This window comes from Rattus rattus, chromosome 8, assembly GCF_011064425.1.
Source record: "Rattus rattus isolate New Zealand chromosome 8, Rrattus_CSIRO_v1, whole genome shotgun sequence".
NCBI classification, from domain to species: domain Eukaryota; kingdom Metazoa; phylum Chordata; class Mammalia; order Rodentia; family Muridae; genus Rattus; species Rattus rattus.
This window is the reverse complement of record NC_046161.1, coordinates 40,304,059-40,319,564: the sequence shown is the minus strand read 5'-3', so window position 1 is coordinate 40,319,564 and position 15,506 is coordinate 40,304,059. Positions and strand designations below refer to the sequence as shown.

Here is a 15,506-nt window from a genome sequence, read left to right as displayed (position 1 = left end):
CTCTATGCTCTGAGGTCCAGTTCTGGTGTCTGTTGGGAGGAGTTGCCTTGTCCCTTCTCTTCTCCCAGGATTCTTATTCTGCTTTTACAGTGTTTTGTCTGTCTGTCTCTTCGGTCTCCACCCGGGAGGGTAGCCTGAAGCACAGATGCTGTCCTAAAGGAGCTTGAGTCAGGGCGCTTGTCTTTCTCCTCCGTGGGCCGCTAGAAGAGGGAATCTGGTACCCGGTCTCTGTGGGTTTTAGGGAGCAGCTGCTTTGAGTGAATGGGGGTCTGCTAGGTGAAACAACAGGATGTTTGGTGTGAACCCATCCTGGGAGCCCTTGGTGGGATGCACACAAGTACCCTAAGGATGCACAGTGCTTTCAGATTACATTTGGCCCCACACACTCCTCTCAGGTCTGGTTGGTGCCTTTCTGGATAACGCCCCCATTACCAGGACCCTGATAGACCTTGGATACCCCCTGTGTGAAATGCTGAGGATGTGTAGGCAGGGACAAGGACAGATAAGGTTCGGGAGGGAGGGCTTGGAGCAGCTGCACTGTGAAGCCCCTTTGGTGACAAGTAACTAGGGAGCCGCCAGGTCCATAGGGCAGGGTAGGTTCTGTGACACGGCTTGGATTTAGTTCTCAGTGGCACGCCACCTGTTGGCAGCCAATCCTGACAGAGGAAGTTCTAAGTCATATTTCAGCCAGTGTGTTGGAGTGCAGGTGGTACGAGATACTCCGGCTGACGCAGTGCCTCTGACAGGGCTCAGCCTGCAGCTGTCTCCCGTCCTCAGGGTGTGGAAGGACAGGGTTGCTGGAGGACATAGCAGCTGCCTCATAGCACGGAACCATAGGTGCAGTCGTCTTTGTGGTCCTCTGGGGCTGTAGCCTCCTTCCCTTTAATCCGAAGGCTCCCAAGGCTAGGAATAGGGAGGACCTTGGGATTAAGTTATACTGGGTTTTATTCATCTCAGAATTATTTTTGAAGATGGGGGAGTGGGGGGCATAGCTTGGTAGAGTACATGTGTGAAACCCTGGATTCCATCCCCAGCACCAGAAGCAATTCATACATACAATAAACTGCATATTTAGAGAGAAAAGTTTGATGCATTTTACCACATGTATTCCTTTGAAACAATAAGCACAGTCACGATAACAGCCTCCTCCCTTCCATGTTGGATGCTGAATCTAAGGCAGGTCCTCTGCTACTCAGCTCTCCCTCAGCACCCTGGACCCTGCCCTTGAAAAAAAAAATAACCCTCTATTAAACTTGAAATCCTCCTGCTTCCACCTTGGGACTAGATCTTAAAACCAAAACTCAGGAGCAGGGGTAAGGCTGGGGTCCCGGGGCCTGAGCAGTTAGGTGGGCCCGAGGCTCGGCGTGTGCTTGTTTCAATCTCCTTTCCACAGAATGCCACCACGCATGTCCCTCACTGGGGTCCTTTCTTGCTTTTCTGGGGCAAAAGTTCTAGGGGGCAAGTACCACTACTCTGAGGACCCACGTGTGGCTTTCCCCGCGTCATCCCTTCTTCTGTGTCAGGAGCTGCTTCAGTTTGTTGCAGAAGTACAGGGTGGGAAAGAAGAAGGGAACACAGAATGGTGGGGTCTGTGCCAAGCTCCAGTCTGCCTCTCTGTCCTCACAGGCCCGGAGTCCTCTGTGGCTGTGGGCTCACCTTGAGTTTGCATTGCAGTCACCCTGCTCTGTGACTTACATTTCAGTTGGCGAAGTCCAGTCAGTCTGTGTGGTCCCTTTTTCTTTGAGAACCTGAGAACAAGAGGGAGATCTTGGGTGCTTTGTAGGGAAGATGCATGGATGAAGCACTAGGAGGAAGACGAGGTGGGCTGGGGAGCGTGTGCTTGCTGTCGTTGTGTGGCCTGGGCTCTGTGCAGGCCCATGCAGTGAGGAATGGCAGCCTCAGGAGCCCTCAGGCCTCAGGCTCCGAGATGTACTTACTCACAGATGCACTGCTAGTTGTAATGTAATCTGGGGAAGCTGGGTTTTAGTGCAAGCCCAGCCCTTGGTTAACCACCCAGATGTCAGAGTCAGAGACAACTGCTGGGTTTCGGGTGGCCAGAGGAGAGGTGTCTGTATGAGGGGGACCAGGGCTGGAACCCCACTGGGGAAGACAGTGATCTCTCTCCCTCCCCTCCTCTCCCAGTGAACCTGAGTCCCAGAGTGGGCTGTGCTCCTGTTAGGAGGGCCCAGGCCCAGAGTGGGGCCTGGGGCCGGCGCAGGGCTTTTCTTTTCTCCCCATCTTAGGCTGAGGGAGATGACAGAGGAGAGGCTGGCGTTATAGCCCGCCTTCTTGAGGTAGAAGCTGTGTTCACGTGTAGGACATTTCACCCTTACTGAAGCCCTGGGAGGCACGCTTTACCTACATAGTTGAGGGGAAGGGGGTTCTCCTGAAGGCTGGACATTCTGGAACAAAGAGTGCATCTCCACACTGATTTCACCCTTTTGTTTCTTTACAAAATATTTGGAATCATACAAAAAAAAATTGCCTCTTTTTTTTTTTTTTTTTTAAACCAGCTTTCTAAATTTGCCTAGATACTCAAGATGTGAATAAGATTTGGGAGTTTATTTTCAAACGGATGCTGTAACACCAGACTTGGGGGGTTGGGGGTGGAGCGGAGGGAGCTCATTGTCTGTGACGGGATTCATGTCCTGGAGTGGAGCTGTGGAAGGGATGTTGCTCTCTCCCTCGGGTTTGGGGCATAGCTTCCCCTGTTCCAGCTAGATCCTGGTGGTTCAGAATTCTTCCTTCCTGATGTGCTTGCCCATTGCCTTTGGTCTAACCATTTTATTTTGACACCTCTGTGCCACGACCTAGTTGACCCAGGCCTCAGTGACTTTAGGGTGTTCACAGAGATCATTGCCTTCTCTTTGCGGCTAGCAGCGCAGGCTCCAGGCAGCAGGCCAGGTTCTTAGAGCCCCCCCTCCCCCTGTTTCTGGCTCTTATCTATGTATAGAGTGACCGTATTTATTTATCTCCTGTTCCAGCTGTGGGTCGTGGGCTCAGCTAGAGCTTAGGAAGCCTCATTCTACAGACAGACCTGCCCTGGGCCTCAGCAGCCCCCCGTCCTCTCCTGAGGTTCCCTAGTGTGCCTGCTGACCATTTGACTCAGCGGGATGAGACCCTTGCACCGCAGAGCTCCCTAAAGCACTTCTTCCCTGACTTCTTGCTTTCAGGCCCAGGGGTTAGGCCAAGAAGAGCAAGATGACAGCAGGTCCAGCAGAAGTGAACCACAGAGCAAGCACACCCAAGTCTCAGAGAGGTATAGTGGGAGGCTGTGCGTCTCAGGAGGCTGTGGGCTTGGGTGGAGTCCCTGGTCCTTATGACTGCTGGAAGACAGGTGGCGACCTGGCTGTCTGGCTGTCCAGGGTGTGTTTATGTGGCAGGGGTTGGAGGTGGGGTGGGAGGTGGGGTGGGAAGTGGAGTGGGAGGTGGGGTGGGAGGTGGGCAGGATGGGCCCTGCCTGTGGCAGTGTGCTTTGACAGGACTGTGAAGTGTCACTTGGCAGGACTTTGCACATGGCCCTGTGATTAGTCCAGGGCTCTGTCCTTCTTACTGGATTAGGTCGACTAAGCTGTGTCTATCTGGCCGTGAGCCAGGGCTGAAGTGGCCTGTTGGAGGTCCAGAGAGCCATATTCTTAGTACTAAAGCTCGGTGTTCTGAGCCGGGCTCCTTCCTTTGATGGTAGAGTTGACTGCGCAGACTGTGTGTGTGTGTGTGTGTGTGTGTGTGTGTGTGTGTGTGTGTGTGTGTGTGTGTGTGTGTGTGTGTGTGTGTGTGTTGTGTGTGTGTGTGTGTGTGTGTTTGTGTGTGTGTGTGTGTGTGTGTCTGCTTGGGTCTGAGAAAGTGGTCTGCGTGCTTCCTTCTGTGGTGTATTCAGTAATGCTTCTGTCTGTGTTGGCTATCATCTGACCCCCGGAGTCTGGAACCTCCTCTTCACACAGATTTTTATTTTTATTTCATCTTTTACATTTATTTTATGCGTTTGAATGCTTTGCCTGCGTGTATTGACTATGCACCATGTGTGTGCTTGGTGCCTGAGGCGGGTCAGCAGAGGATGTTGGATCCCCTGGGACTGGAGTTACAGATGGTGACCGAGTTATCTCTCCAACTTTTCTTTTTACCATTTTAAACAACAACAACAACAACAACAACAACAACGACAACGACAAACCTATTTGATTTTTTTAAGTGTGTGTATGTGTATGCCTCTGTGTGTTTGTGCATGTACACTCATGAGTGTGAGTGTCCACAGAGGCCAGAGGTGTCGGATCTCCTGGAGCTGAAATGACAGGCAGTTGACTCAGTCTGACACAGGGGCTGGGACTTGAACTCAGGTCCTCGGAAGGACAGGGCATGCTCTTAACCACTGATCTATCTCTCTAGCCCTTCCTTTCCCCATTTCCCCTTAATTCTTTCATCCCTCCCTGGCCCCGGTGATGGTGAATTCTGAGAAGAGACGTTGATGTGAAGGTGTTCAGCTGCTGGACCCGGCAAATGCAGCCGAGCACAGTTGTAACCCTGCAGGAGGGAGCTGAGAGGGAGAGGCTGACCTGCTGCATGTGTAGCTGCTGTGTCTGGACCTCTGTGGGTGTGGGGGGCGGCATCCCCTGTGCAGCTGGGGGCGGGGCTGGTGCCCACCACGCCCATGCCCTCTACATTTGATTCTGGCTTTTCAAGTGAAGGCCTCGCCCTGCTCCTCTGGCTGCTCTGACCAGGTTTCTTCCCCATTTCTGCCCAGGGAACAGCCCCGGAGTACCCTTCACTGCCAGGCTACTGAGGAGGTGCCTCTGCGGACCCTGGAGGGACAGCCTGAGGGACAGCCTGGGAAGGACTCTGTAGCCAGCCCCGCCCCACTGTCCTTCCTCCAGAGGTAAGGATGAGGAAGGAGGGTCCCTGGAGGTGGCAAACCTGCTTCTTCATAGTCCTCCATCTACAACTGAAGTTAGGGGAGCCAGTCTGGTTGGAGGATCCATAGGAAGTCTTAAATAAGAGTGTGACTCCTGCCAGGGCAGACTTTACTGTTGCCCTGGCTACTCCATTCCTGCTAGGGGACGCCTTTCAGCTCTGTTCTCACCAGCATCTCCCCACCAGGCATCAGCTCACCTCTAGCCTCATACAAACTGAGCTGGGGCACTGCTTTGTCTGGGGGCTGAGTCAGAGGGCAGTACAGGGCCCCTGGACCTTCAGAAGCCGCGTAGAAGAACCTTTCTGTCTCAGCCTGGTCCAGAGCTCAGGGTGTGTTTGCCAGGGCCTCTGTTCCCCTGGCAAGAGGAAGGTCTTGGTCTTAAGACTCATAGAGTTGGAATGAGCCCCAGGGGAAGCAGAGCTGTGGGGGTTCAATCAACAGCACCCATTGAACACCTGCTGTGTGCCGTGCGAAGTGTTTCTAGGGTGATGGGGCCATCTTTCTTGCCATGTGGGCAGGAATGCCTAACCTTCACTTCAGATGACTTCAGAAGGGGCTGAGAGGGAGGAGAATGGGGGAGCGAGGCGGGGGAGTTTCCCTGGGGCTTCCCTCCTTGTCTTCATCACAGCTCTTTAACCCCAGTAGGCTCTAAGCTAGGCCCTTCCCTCCCTACCGGCTCTAACACGGTTGCTTCTTTATTGCTTGCAAGGGAGCAGGTCCTGAGCCCACCTGCTTTCCCTGAGAGGGCTGAGGAAAAACATTCCCAGGCCGAGGAGCTGGGCCTTGGGCAGCAGGAGGCTGAGGAGACCGAGGAGAAAGTAGAAGTCAGTCCCAGCTCACCTGTCTCTCCAGAGGTGTAAGGGCCAGTTTTATGTGTGTGTCCTGTCTTCCAGTGTCTGGACTGCGTGAATGCCCATTCCCCTTGAGTGGTGGCAGGAAGTGGGGTGAAGGGTGGGTTGTCCTTGGTGCTGTCTGTGCAGCTTTGTGAGTTCCACTAGCCATCACTAACCCTTGCCTGGACTTAGCTCAGGTCCTTGGAGCACGGGCCAGGACCTAAGGTCTGAGGGTGGGTGAGGGGAACCCTGGGGCTCATTTAGCAGGAACCAGGAGAGGCACGCTCTCTCCTCCTCCAAGCCCTAGTTTTCTCTTAAAGCAAGTATGGAATGTTCTAGAAAGGAAATGGGGGCTTGGGTGGGGGAGGGTGATTTGTTGGAGTCACAGACTGAGCAGACTTGCTCTCCAGGGCCTTGCCTTGACCCTCAGGTCTGAGGTAGCTGTGCCAGGCTCTGGCGTTTGTTGGTTTCCCCAGGTGAATGAGGCCTACAAAGGACCCAGGGCTGTCGAGCAGACAGTTTTTCTGAGGCTGACTCACTGAGAGCAGCCCAGGCCACTGAGGCCTTTGTGTCTTCTTCATCCTCACCCTGCTGGAATCACAGAGAAACAAGGCAGCCACATTTTTTTATTTTTATTTTTTTTTCAGACAGTGAGCTGTCCTACGGTGACAAATATATGGCTTTCTCGGGTCCCCTGGGAGGCTGGCACCACAGGTCAGGGTGCTTGCTGTTCCTGAGGACAGGAGTTGACCTGGCTCAGAGGAGGAGCTAGGCGGAGGGCAGGGGGTGGTACCAGGCCCTCTGGGGGCAGGGCCAGAGGCTTAGCTGGCTCCTCTCCAGGTACCTTGGCTACTCAGTGCCCTGAGTTCGTGTATCTTCCTGCCTCAGCGATATGCCTTCTGGGGCCTCCAGACACTTGACTGACCCTCCAGGCTCCTCTAGGTGCCTGCACTGCCTTTCTTGAGTTTAACTTGTGGCAGCTGAGTCTGAAGGGCTAGGTGGCAAACTTCATGATGTCTGCATCTTTTGTGAACATTTGCAGACTAGTAAATGGATTCAGGCCACATCTTGTCTGTGCAGCTAAGTTGTAGAGCATGTATTTGCCTAGCAGATGCAAGGTCCTAGTTTGATCCCTACTACTACTGCAGAGAGTGGCAGGGATGTGTGTGTGTGTGTGTGTGTGTGTGTGTGTGTGTGTGTGTGTGTGTGTGTGTGTGTGTGTGTGTGTCTGGCTCTCTCGCTTAGCAGTAGTAAGCCCCCACCCCTCACTTTCCCACCCTGCTTACCCCTGTGGATCTTTGAGCTGCTCGGGTGGCCAGCCTGAAATGACTGGGCTCCCCACTACCTCCCATGCCTGGAAACTAGGTCTCACTGAGACTGATACCTGAACGGTTGGCCTGAAACCAGACCTACTTCTTCGAGGGCCCTCACCATCCTGTTAGATCTTTCAGGCATCATTCAGTGCTTTAGAGCTAAGCAAGGTGTTCAGCATAACCGAGTCTTTAAACCAGGGAGGCAGGCAACGGCTTCCTTTGCCTGGTTGTCAGGTGTGCAGGCAGGTTCACTGGTGTGAATAGCCTGGGCACGTGTGGTCTGGTGTCTCAGCTCCCGGCAGCATCTGTCCCTAGGGCTCCACAGAGCTCTGCAGCCCACAAGGGAGGCAGACGTTAAAAGGTACTGTCATTGGGAGAGAAAAATGCTTTCTGCCAGGGTTGGAAATGAGTTGGAAGGTTGATGAGGCAGAGAGCTGGGAGGGGAGGGCAGTATTCTCAGAGGAGGTAGCAGCCATGTTGCTATATCTGCCCTCAGATGGGCTGCGTCAGGGGGCTCAGGAAGCCGGGATGTGGAAGGAGTGAGGGGATGGAGTTGGGAGATGAGAATTGATGGCGTGGTTCAGGGTTGTTTTCTGGGTTCCGATCTTAGGAATAGGGAGGGACCGGTATCGATGACATTTCTGGGATGTCACTAGCCTTTTTTCTCTTCCTCTTGCTAGTCTTTGTGGGGGTGTGGAGGGTGGGCAGTGAGATTCTTCACCATTCGGATCTGTCCCCTCCTGCTGCCTTCTGTCTGCCTCTCTTGCTGAGCTGCAGAGAGGGGACTTCAGAGCCTGCCATGTGGCAGGGCAGCTCCCCCGTTGGACTCTCCAGTGGTTCTCAGATTCAGGTCCTGCCCATGTATTCCTGCCAGGTGGAGCAAGAGGAGTGTTCTGTGCTGAGGCCAGTTGGGATGGGAGGCTTAGGGACTGGGAGTGCATACACCTTCTGGCCGTTAAGGAACTGAAGCACTTTGCCCTGACACTGCTTTCATGGCTCCCAGTCGTCGCTGGTATTTAGAGATTATCTTTAGTCCTCCAGACTCCCTAGTCCAGTAGTTCTCAACCTTGCTAATGCTCCAGCCTGTTAATATAGTTCCTCCCATTGTGCTGACCCACAGCATTAAGTTATTTTTGTTGCTCCTTCATAACTGCAATTTTGCTACTCTTATGTGTCGTAACGTAAATATCTGATATGCAAGATATTGGGTATGTGGCCCCCATGGATCAAGAACCACTGCTCTAGACACATAGTAAATGGCTGTCATTGTCGCCTTCTTAACAGTTCTCTGTGTACCTGTGCTAGCTCAGAGTTTCTCATCCGTTTCCAGACACTAACTTAACCCTGAGCTGATGAAAATCTTCCATCATGGTTGGCTCAGGAAAGCACCTGGCTCCTTTGGTAGCAAGGCGGGGAGGGAGCTTTGTAGCGTCTTCTGCATTGCCTTGCCCTCTGCTTGGTTTGGGAGGTAGAAAACAGACTCCGGGACCTGTTTCTGAAACGAGCCTTAACTAACAGGCAGAGCTCGAGTGGGGACGTGGGAACAGGAATGCAAGCCATTCCAGGGGAGGACCCCTGAGGGACAGAACTTTGTTCTCCTCTGCCAGTTCTGGACCTGTGGGACCTTGGTGGGCACTAACACTGCAGTGGTCAGCCTCCCTCTCCCTCACACAGGCAAACTGCAGAGCCTGCAGCTCCTCAAAAGCAGTTCTCAGAGGCTGTACTGAAGGGCATGGAAGAGGGAGCGACCCAGGAACTGGAGGAAGACCACAGGTTGCTGCTGGAATTGCAGAAAGAGAAGCTGCAGCAGCTGGAAGAGAGGCTGTGTCGAGAGGAGGAGGAGGAGAAGGAGGAAGAAGAGGAGGAGAAGGAGGAGGAAGAGGAAGAGGAGGAGAAGGAAGAGGAGGAGGAGGAGGAGAAGGAAGAGGAGGAGGGAGGAGGAGAAGAGAAAGAAGAAAAGAGGAGGAGGAGGAGGAGGAGGAGGAGGAGGAGGAGGAAGAGGAGGAGCACTGGCTTTACCAGCAGAAGGAGAAGTCCCTCAGGTCTGTTTCTTTCCTGTGGAGGGGCTTGGGGGGTGAGGGGCACCCCGCTGGGATGCCACAGCCTCACAAAGTGGCCCATAGAAACCTCACCCAGAAACTTGAGCCGGTATTGTGTTGAGTACCCAAGAAAGCATCTGTGACTTGGCTTCCTTGATGACAAGGGACACTGGAAAGGTGGTTTGTTAGCCAGCAGAGTTCTCCTCAGGAGAAAAGAGAAAATGGCTACCAAGATGGTCATAAGCAGCATGTCGTAGCCTGAGCCGAAGGGGCTTCAGAACCACGTTGACCTGACAGTTTAATACCACATCCTGTCCTTTTCGACAGAACATCCAAGGGTGGCTGAGAGTTATTATTTTAGACCATAGATAGCAAATCTATGCTTAATTTTGAAGATACAAACCAGAAAACGGACATCTACGTAGTGGGAGGTCAGGGTCCAATTCATGAGCCCAACATAGGCGCTCTGATCCAGCCACCACCCTCTCTAAAACTTCGTGGGTCCCTGAAACTATCTTCTTTGTGCCAACTAAAGATCAGGGCAGTAGCCAAATAGCTCACCTTAAAATACAGCCCCCTTGAAGCGTCTCCTCAGAGCTCAGAGTTTGTGGTGGCAGAGACCAGGGTGCCGGAAGACTAGAACTGCCTCAAGGCCTAGAACATGGTAGTTGCTTCTTAAATGGTATTTCTTGTCTAGCCAGTCATGACTGAATGATTTCTCTGTGGGTAAGAGCCTTACCTGGCTCTCTTTGAAGCAGTTTACCTCAAGACCCCAATTTTTCTTTCCACACATATTTTCGTGGGTGTGGGTCCTCCTCCTTGAAGTGGAATGGGAAGACAGACAGGCCCTTGTCCTTTTGTTTTGTTAGGTGTAAGACGAGAGGCTTGAATTACTCTAAAGTCTCTGTTAGCCCCCATGTCCAACGTTAGCTGTGTACATTTTGCCACAGGGGAAAAAAAAAAAAAAGACAGGGATTTTGGGGAAACCAAGAGGAAGAATTTGCATTTTGCTCAGGCCCCCCCCCCCAGTGATGTGAATCACTTGAAATAGGAAATAATTCTAAATCTTTCCCCCCTCTCCCCATGTGGAGAGGTTTAATGAGAGAAGAAGAGTGGAAGAGGGGAGGACCAGAGGCCGGCCATGAGCATGTGGAGGGAAGGGACAAAGGGAAAGAGGGCACGAGAGCAGAGAAGAGACGAGCAAAGAGTCTAAATGTTTTGTCTCTGGAATTCACTTCAGACCTTTGCAAAGAGGTCGTCTTGTGAATCCTGCTTTTCTCAGGGTTGGGCATCCCGGGTGCACTGCATGCTTCCCTCGTGTTTCGGGGTCTATGTGAGGAGTTACCCAAGAAAGATATAGTTTGTAAAGGCACAGATATATTCGCTTCAGGAGAAGTGATGGCTGCCGTCGATCAGATCAAGGTGCTTCTCATGGACTTTTAAGGCATACTCAGCGTTTGGGGCTGGGTGATACTGCACAGACACAGCACTTTGACTGAATACCATTTCGTGCCAGTTACAACATTCAGTGCTTGATACAAAAGACTCACAGCCAGGCGTTGTGTAAGCACTTGGGAGGTGAAGGCAGAAGGATCAGGAGTTAAGGCTACTTTTTGGCTACAGAGGAAGTCTGAAGCCAGCCTAGGTTCCACGAGACCCTGTCCCCTTTCCCAAAAGGAGGCAGGATTCTTGCTTTGAAAAAATTCTGTGTCTTGCAAGGAATGTAGATAGAACAGATCAGTTATAAGGCACCATGATGCATGGCAGCTTGTGCTAAGAAAGGCCCACGTGCAGATGGTGAGGGGAAGTGTGAACTGATGAACTTGTGTGTTGGGCAATGAGTATGGTTTTGTCAGATAGAAGAGTGGAGTTCTGGGCTAAAGAACCAGCATGAGCAATGGTCAACGGACAAAGCAAAGGATTGTGAGTCTGGAGAAGGTGATGCTTCTGATATGCCTGGGATAGGGTTTAATGACCAAGGAGCAAGGGATGGGGCGAAAGACTGGCTGGGGTGGTTGTAACCTTCCTTGAGTGGATACTATGTCCAGGAGGATGACCTGTAGGTGTAGAGCAGTCTAGGACCAAGCAGCCTGCCATTTGCTTCCTGTGGCAGAAGATAGATGGAGTTCAGGTCTATAAGGAACCAACGTGGATGAGAGGTTGACTGATCTTTAATACCAAGAGTGGTTTGTAGGTAGGCTGCGAGGCTCTCAGAGTCTGAGTAGCACGGGCCCTAGATACAAGAAAGACCTCTGTGATCTCTCTCATCAGCCTGCCTGTCCTTTTCCCTCAGCCTCCTGAAAACACAGTTACAGAAAGCCGCTGAGGAGGAGGAGAAGGAAGAGGAGACTCGGATTAGAGAGGAGGGAAGCCAGAGGCTGGCCTGCCTCCGGGCCCAGGTGCAGTCCAGTACAGAAGCATTTGAGAACCAAATTAGGTGAGTGTACACTGGGAGCTGCCTGGACCAAGGACCTGGGTGCACGGGCCTGTTCCCATTCCATTCTGTCTGCCCAGAGCCGAGCAACAGACTGCCCTACAGAGGCTTCGAGAAGAGGCAGAGACCCTCCAGAAAACTGAAAGGGCCAGCTTGGAACAGAAAAGCAGGCGGGCTCTGGAGCAGCTGAGGGAGCAGCTGGAGGCAGAGGAGAGGAGTGCACAGGCAGCCTTGAGGGCAGAGAAGGAGGCGGAGAAGGAGGCCACTCTGCTGCAGCTGAGGGAGCAGCTGGAAGGAGAGAGGAGAGAAGTGAGTGAGCTGAGGGAAGACTGTCTCCCTGACGCGGCATGAGGGGTTAGCCTCCAGGTGGGGAAGCTGATTCTACCCAGCCCAGGAACTGGCCCTGGTCTCTGAGGCTTCTCTCACAGGCCCTCTGCTTCTCCTCAGGCAGTGGCGGGCCTGGAGAAGAAGCACAGTGCTGAGCTGGAGCAGCTCTGTTCCTCACTGGAAGCCAAACACCGGGAGGTGAGAAGAGGGTGGCCTGGTCTGATGGGGCAGAGCCTGGGGCCTCGGGCCCCTTCATGCTGGCACAAGAGTTCAGCCCCACCCTTGGCCTGTAGGGAGTAAGCTTCCTCCCCTCCCCAACCTCCCCACTTCCCCAGGATGCTGGGCTGGGTGCTGAATCTGTGCACCCCATTCTGAGGGCCACATTTCCTTGTATGCACTGGCATCTCCTTAGGTGATCTCCAACCTCCAGAAGAAAATAGAGGGAGCTCAGCAGAAAGAGGAGGCCCAGTTACAGGAGAGCCTTGGGCGGGCTGAGCAGAGAACTCACCAGAAGGTTCATCAGGTGATCGAGTATGAGCAGGAGGTGAGTGCCGGTCTCTGTCGCCCCTGCTAAGGTCTGCTGCTGTGCCATCTAGTCTCCACTCGGCCTCTAGTCCCTCAGGGCCAGAACTTTTGCTGCTCCTTAGGGCCCCCGTGTGTCTGCAGGGAGGGGTAGCGAGTGGCAATAGTTCAGACGTATGTATCCGTGCTTTGGTGCTATGTGTGTGCTTGTGGCTAGGGACACTACATGCGTAAGATCTTCAGGCCCTGCAAACCGTGTTTCTTCTGTGTCCCCCTTACAGCTCAGCAGCCTCCTTCGAGACAAGCGCCAGGAGGTGGAGAGGGAGCATGAGAGGAAGATGGACAAGATGAAGGAGGAGCACTGGCAAGAGATGGCTGAAGCCAGAGAGCGATATGAAGCTGAGGTAGCCTCCGCCCAGCACACACAGCATAGGCACAGCAGCCAGGGTCCTTCTCAGCTGGCTGTCAAGACCCAGGGAAAGGATGAGGTCAGGAAAGGGGTTAGGGGAGACTTACCTGTCTGGCTCCCTGCGACAACAAGGTCATTGTTCAGCTTTTTCCACCCGAAGCTTGAGAAACCCTGGTTCCCCAGCAAGGGTTGCTCGATAGCCCACAGTGGCTGCTCTTAAAAAAAAAAATCATAATGATTGCTGGTTGAAACTAAGGTGTTACTCGGCGCTGGGGGCCACTCTGAGCTCCTTAGCATTCAGTCCTCATGGCAGCCTTGGGGAACGCGTGCTATCATTATCTTCATTTTAGAGACCCAGGCACTGAGGCCAGGGGACTTTAGGCCACCTTCCCAAATTGTGGGGCTCCCCAGCCTTCTGGTTCAGTCACCCCAAAACCATGTCACCAGGGTGCATGGAATTTCAGGACACCAAGGAAGAGACTGACAGGAGCCAAACAAGAGCTGGGTATTATTTATTGCTGCTGCTGCTGTGACAGACTGCCTGTCAGAAGCAGCTTGGGGAGGGAAGGGCGGCACCGTTTGAAACCGTACTCTTATTATGGTGGGGAAGGCCTGGTGGCAGAGCATGACACAGCTGGTCACTTCGTGTCCTCAGCCAGGGGTGGACACTCGACTCCACTTCTTGTTTTTAGGTGGTCTGAGACCCCCCCGCCCAACCCTTGGAAGGGTGCTGCCCATGTAGAGCATGGGTCTCCCCACCTCAGCCAACCCATATCTAGAAAGTCTCTCGCAGAGCTCAACCCTGATGCCTGGGCGATTCCAGGCTCTGTCAGCTTGGCAGGCAATAGCAGCAACCATCTTATGACCATCTTCTTTGGCCTAGAGGTGGGAATGTTTCATGTCACAAGTGGACCCTGGCTCAACTTGGGGTCGAGGGCGATAGTGGGCAGTGGTAGCAGTTAGCATTTAGTACAGTGCAGCCTGTGGGCGACCACTGGGCTCCTGCTCCGGTGCCTGGAATCCAGACTCTTTGTCCAATCTTTCAGGGTAGAAACAGCACTCTCAGGACAAAATTTAGCTACATGCCTTCATTCCATCATTATTGAAGACCACAGAAAACTGCCCAGTGGCCTCTCTTGATGGAGAAGCCGTAGAGCATGCATCAGAAGGAGAGGCGGTCTCCCTAAGGGAGACATCTGGCCTGTATTGGTTCTAGCTCCACAGAGAGAGCAGGCAGGCATTCTGGGTCTCCTCTAAAAGCTACTTTGGGGGAGCTTATGCTGACCTTCATTGATCTAACTCACTGACCAGCGGGAGTTGTGGAGACTGATTTTGGGGTGTAAGGAGCCACTGTGGGTTCCCACCGGTGACTCCACGATCTTTTCAGGAGAGAAAGCAGCGGGCTGACCTCCTGGGGCACCTGACTGGAGAGCTGGAGCGCTTGCGAAGGGCCCATGAGCGAGAGTTAGAGAGCGTGAGGCAGGAGCAGGACCAGCAGCTTGAAGACCTGAGGCGTCGACACCGGGATCAAGTGAGGGCCTGGGAGATGGGGTGGTGCTTAGACACTTCCATTGCAGGGTAGGAAGCCATGTGCGCTGCCCCAAGAATCGTAGGGCAGACTCTGACACCCTTAGGATTGAGATCTTACCCTAGCCACGGCTATGCTTCAGGGTCTCTTTGCTCCTTGTTTTCTGAGCCTTGCCCAGAGTAGGCCTAGTGTTTGAAAGGAGAGGCCAGCCCATTTACATCTTTGGGGGTGGGCAGGTTCATGTCACCCTGTCCCATTGGGTACACGGGAGGCTACAAGGGCAGGGAAAGAGGCAGCAGGCCCAAGTCCGGCTTAGACTTTGGGGTGTGGCATGCCGGCTTCTGGATCTCCCTCCTGTCCCTCAATGAACACCTTTCACCCTCTCTACACCCATGTCTTTCTGTTTACCTTACCTCTGCCAGGAAAGGAAATTACAAGATTTAGAGGCGGAACTCTCATCTAGAACTAAAGATGTCAAGGCCAGACTGGCTCAGTTGAATGTTCAGGTGAGGGTGGACGATGCCTAGAGATCTACCTTACCCTGGGGAGGGGGGTGGAGCACAGAGGGCAGGCTCCACCTCAGTCTTGGGGTCTGCAGTCAGCCCGGGGCCTGTCTCCCCTCAGGAGGAGAACATGCGGAAAGAGAAGCAGCTGCTCCTGGACACGCAGAGGCAGGCTGCTCTGGAGAAGGAGGTCTGTGCGCCTGCTCTTCCCCTTTCCTTTGTCCCTCTGTTCACCTGTCTTGTCCAGGGCCCTGGGGTTCTGAGACTGTGTTGGCCAGTATCATGCTACCCAGTGGATCTGACTTTCAAGCCTCAGGAAGTGGCACTGTGGCGGGAGACCCCAGATCCCGGAGACGGTGGCTTCAGGGGCTCTAGCTTTCTGCTTCCCACACCTCTGATGCCACCTGCACCTCACCTTCTCCTCACTGGGTCTGCGGGTATCCTCTCTCCCTCTGCCCCAGGAAGCCACAGCCACCCGTCGGCACCTGGAGGAAGCAAAGAAAGAGCACACGCACCTGCTGGAGTCGAAGCAGCAGCTACGCAGGGCCATCGATGACCTGCGGGTCCGGCGCGTGGAGCTCGAGTCCCAAGTGGACCAGTTGCAGACTCAGAGTCAGAGACTGCAGAAGCACGTGAGGTAGTGTGGGTTCCCTGCTCCTGGCTGTCACTCCCCACAAACCCCTGCTGCTTTT

At 53.5% G+C, this 15,506-nt stretch overlaps 1 protein-coding gene and 1 long non-coding RNA gene across 2 annotated transcripts in view; one reads left to right on the top strand and one right to left on the bottom strand.

Annotated features, from left to right (window-relative positions):
* Cep164 (centrosomal protein 164) overlaps window positions 1–15,506 on the top strand; it is a 63,588-nt gene that overhangs the window by 40,796 nt on the left and 7,286 nt on the right. Inside the window, exons 11-23 of the mRNA XM_032909478.1 lie at window positions 3,174–3,259; window positions 4,739–4,870; window positions 5,616–5,762; window positions 8,727–8,928; window positions 11,377–11,528; window positions 11,606–11,834; window positions 11,973–12,050; window positions 12,265–12,396; window positions 12,656–12,778; window positions 14,171–14,314; window positions 14,734–14,817; window positions 14,936–15,004; window positions 15,276–15,451. Coding sequence (XP_032765369.1) covers window positions 3,174–3,259; window positions 4,739–4,870; window positions 5,616–5,762; window positions 8,727–8,928; window positions 11,377–11,528; window positions 11,606–11,834; window positions 11,973–12,050; window positions 12,265–12,396; window positions 12,656–12,778; window positions 14,171–14,314; window positions 14,734–14,817; window positions 14,936–15,004; window positions 15,276–15,451 — 1,754 coding nt within the window. The remainder of the gene's footprint in view (window positions 1–3,173; window positions 3,260–4,738; window positions 4,871–5,615; window positions 5,763–8,726; window positions 8,929–11,376; window positions 11,529–11,605; window positions 11,835–11,972; window positions 12,051–12,264; window positions 12,397–12,655; window positions 12,779–14,170; window positions 14,315–14,733; window positions 14,818–14,935; window positions 15,005–15,275; window positions 15,452–15,506) is intronic.
* LOC116906688 lies at window positions 825–15,415 on the bottom strand. Its single transcript, XR_004388762.1, has 3 exons — window positions 15,330–15,415; window positions 12,891–12,998; window positions 825–903 (listed from the first exon to the last, which is right to left on the bottom strand). It is a non-coding gene; the product is annotated as an uncharacterized LOC116906688 (long non-coding RNA).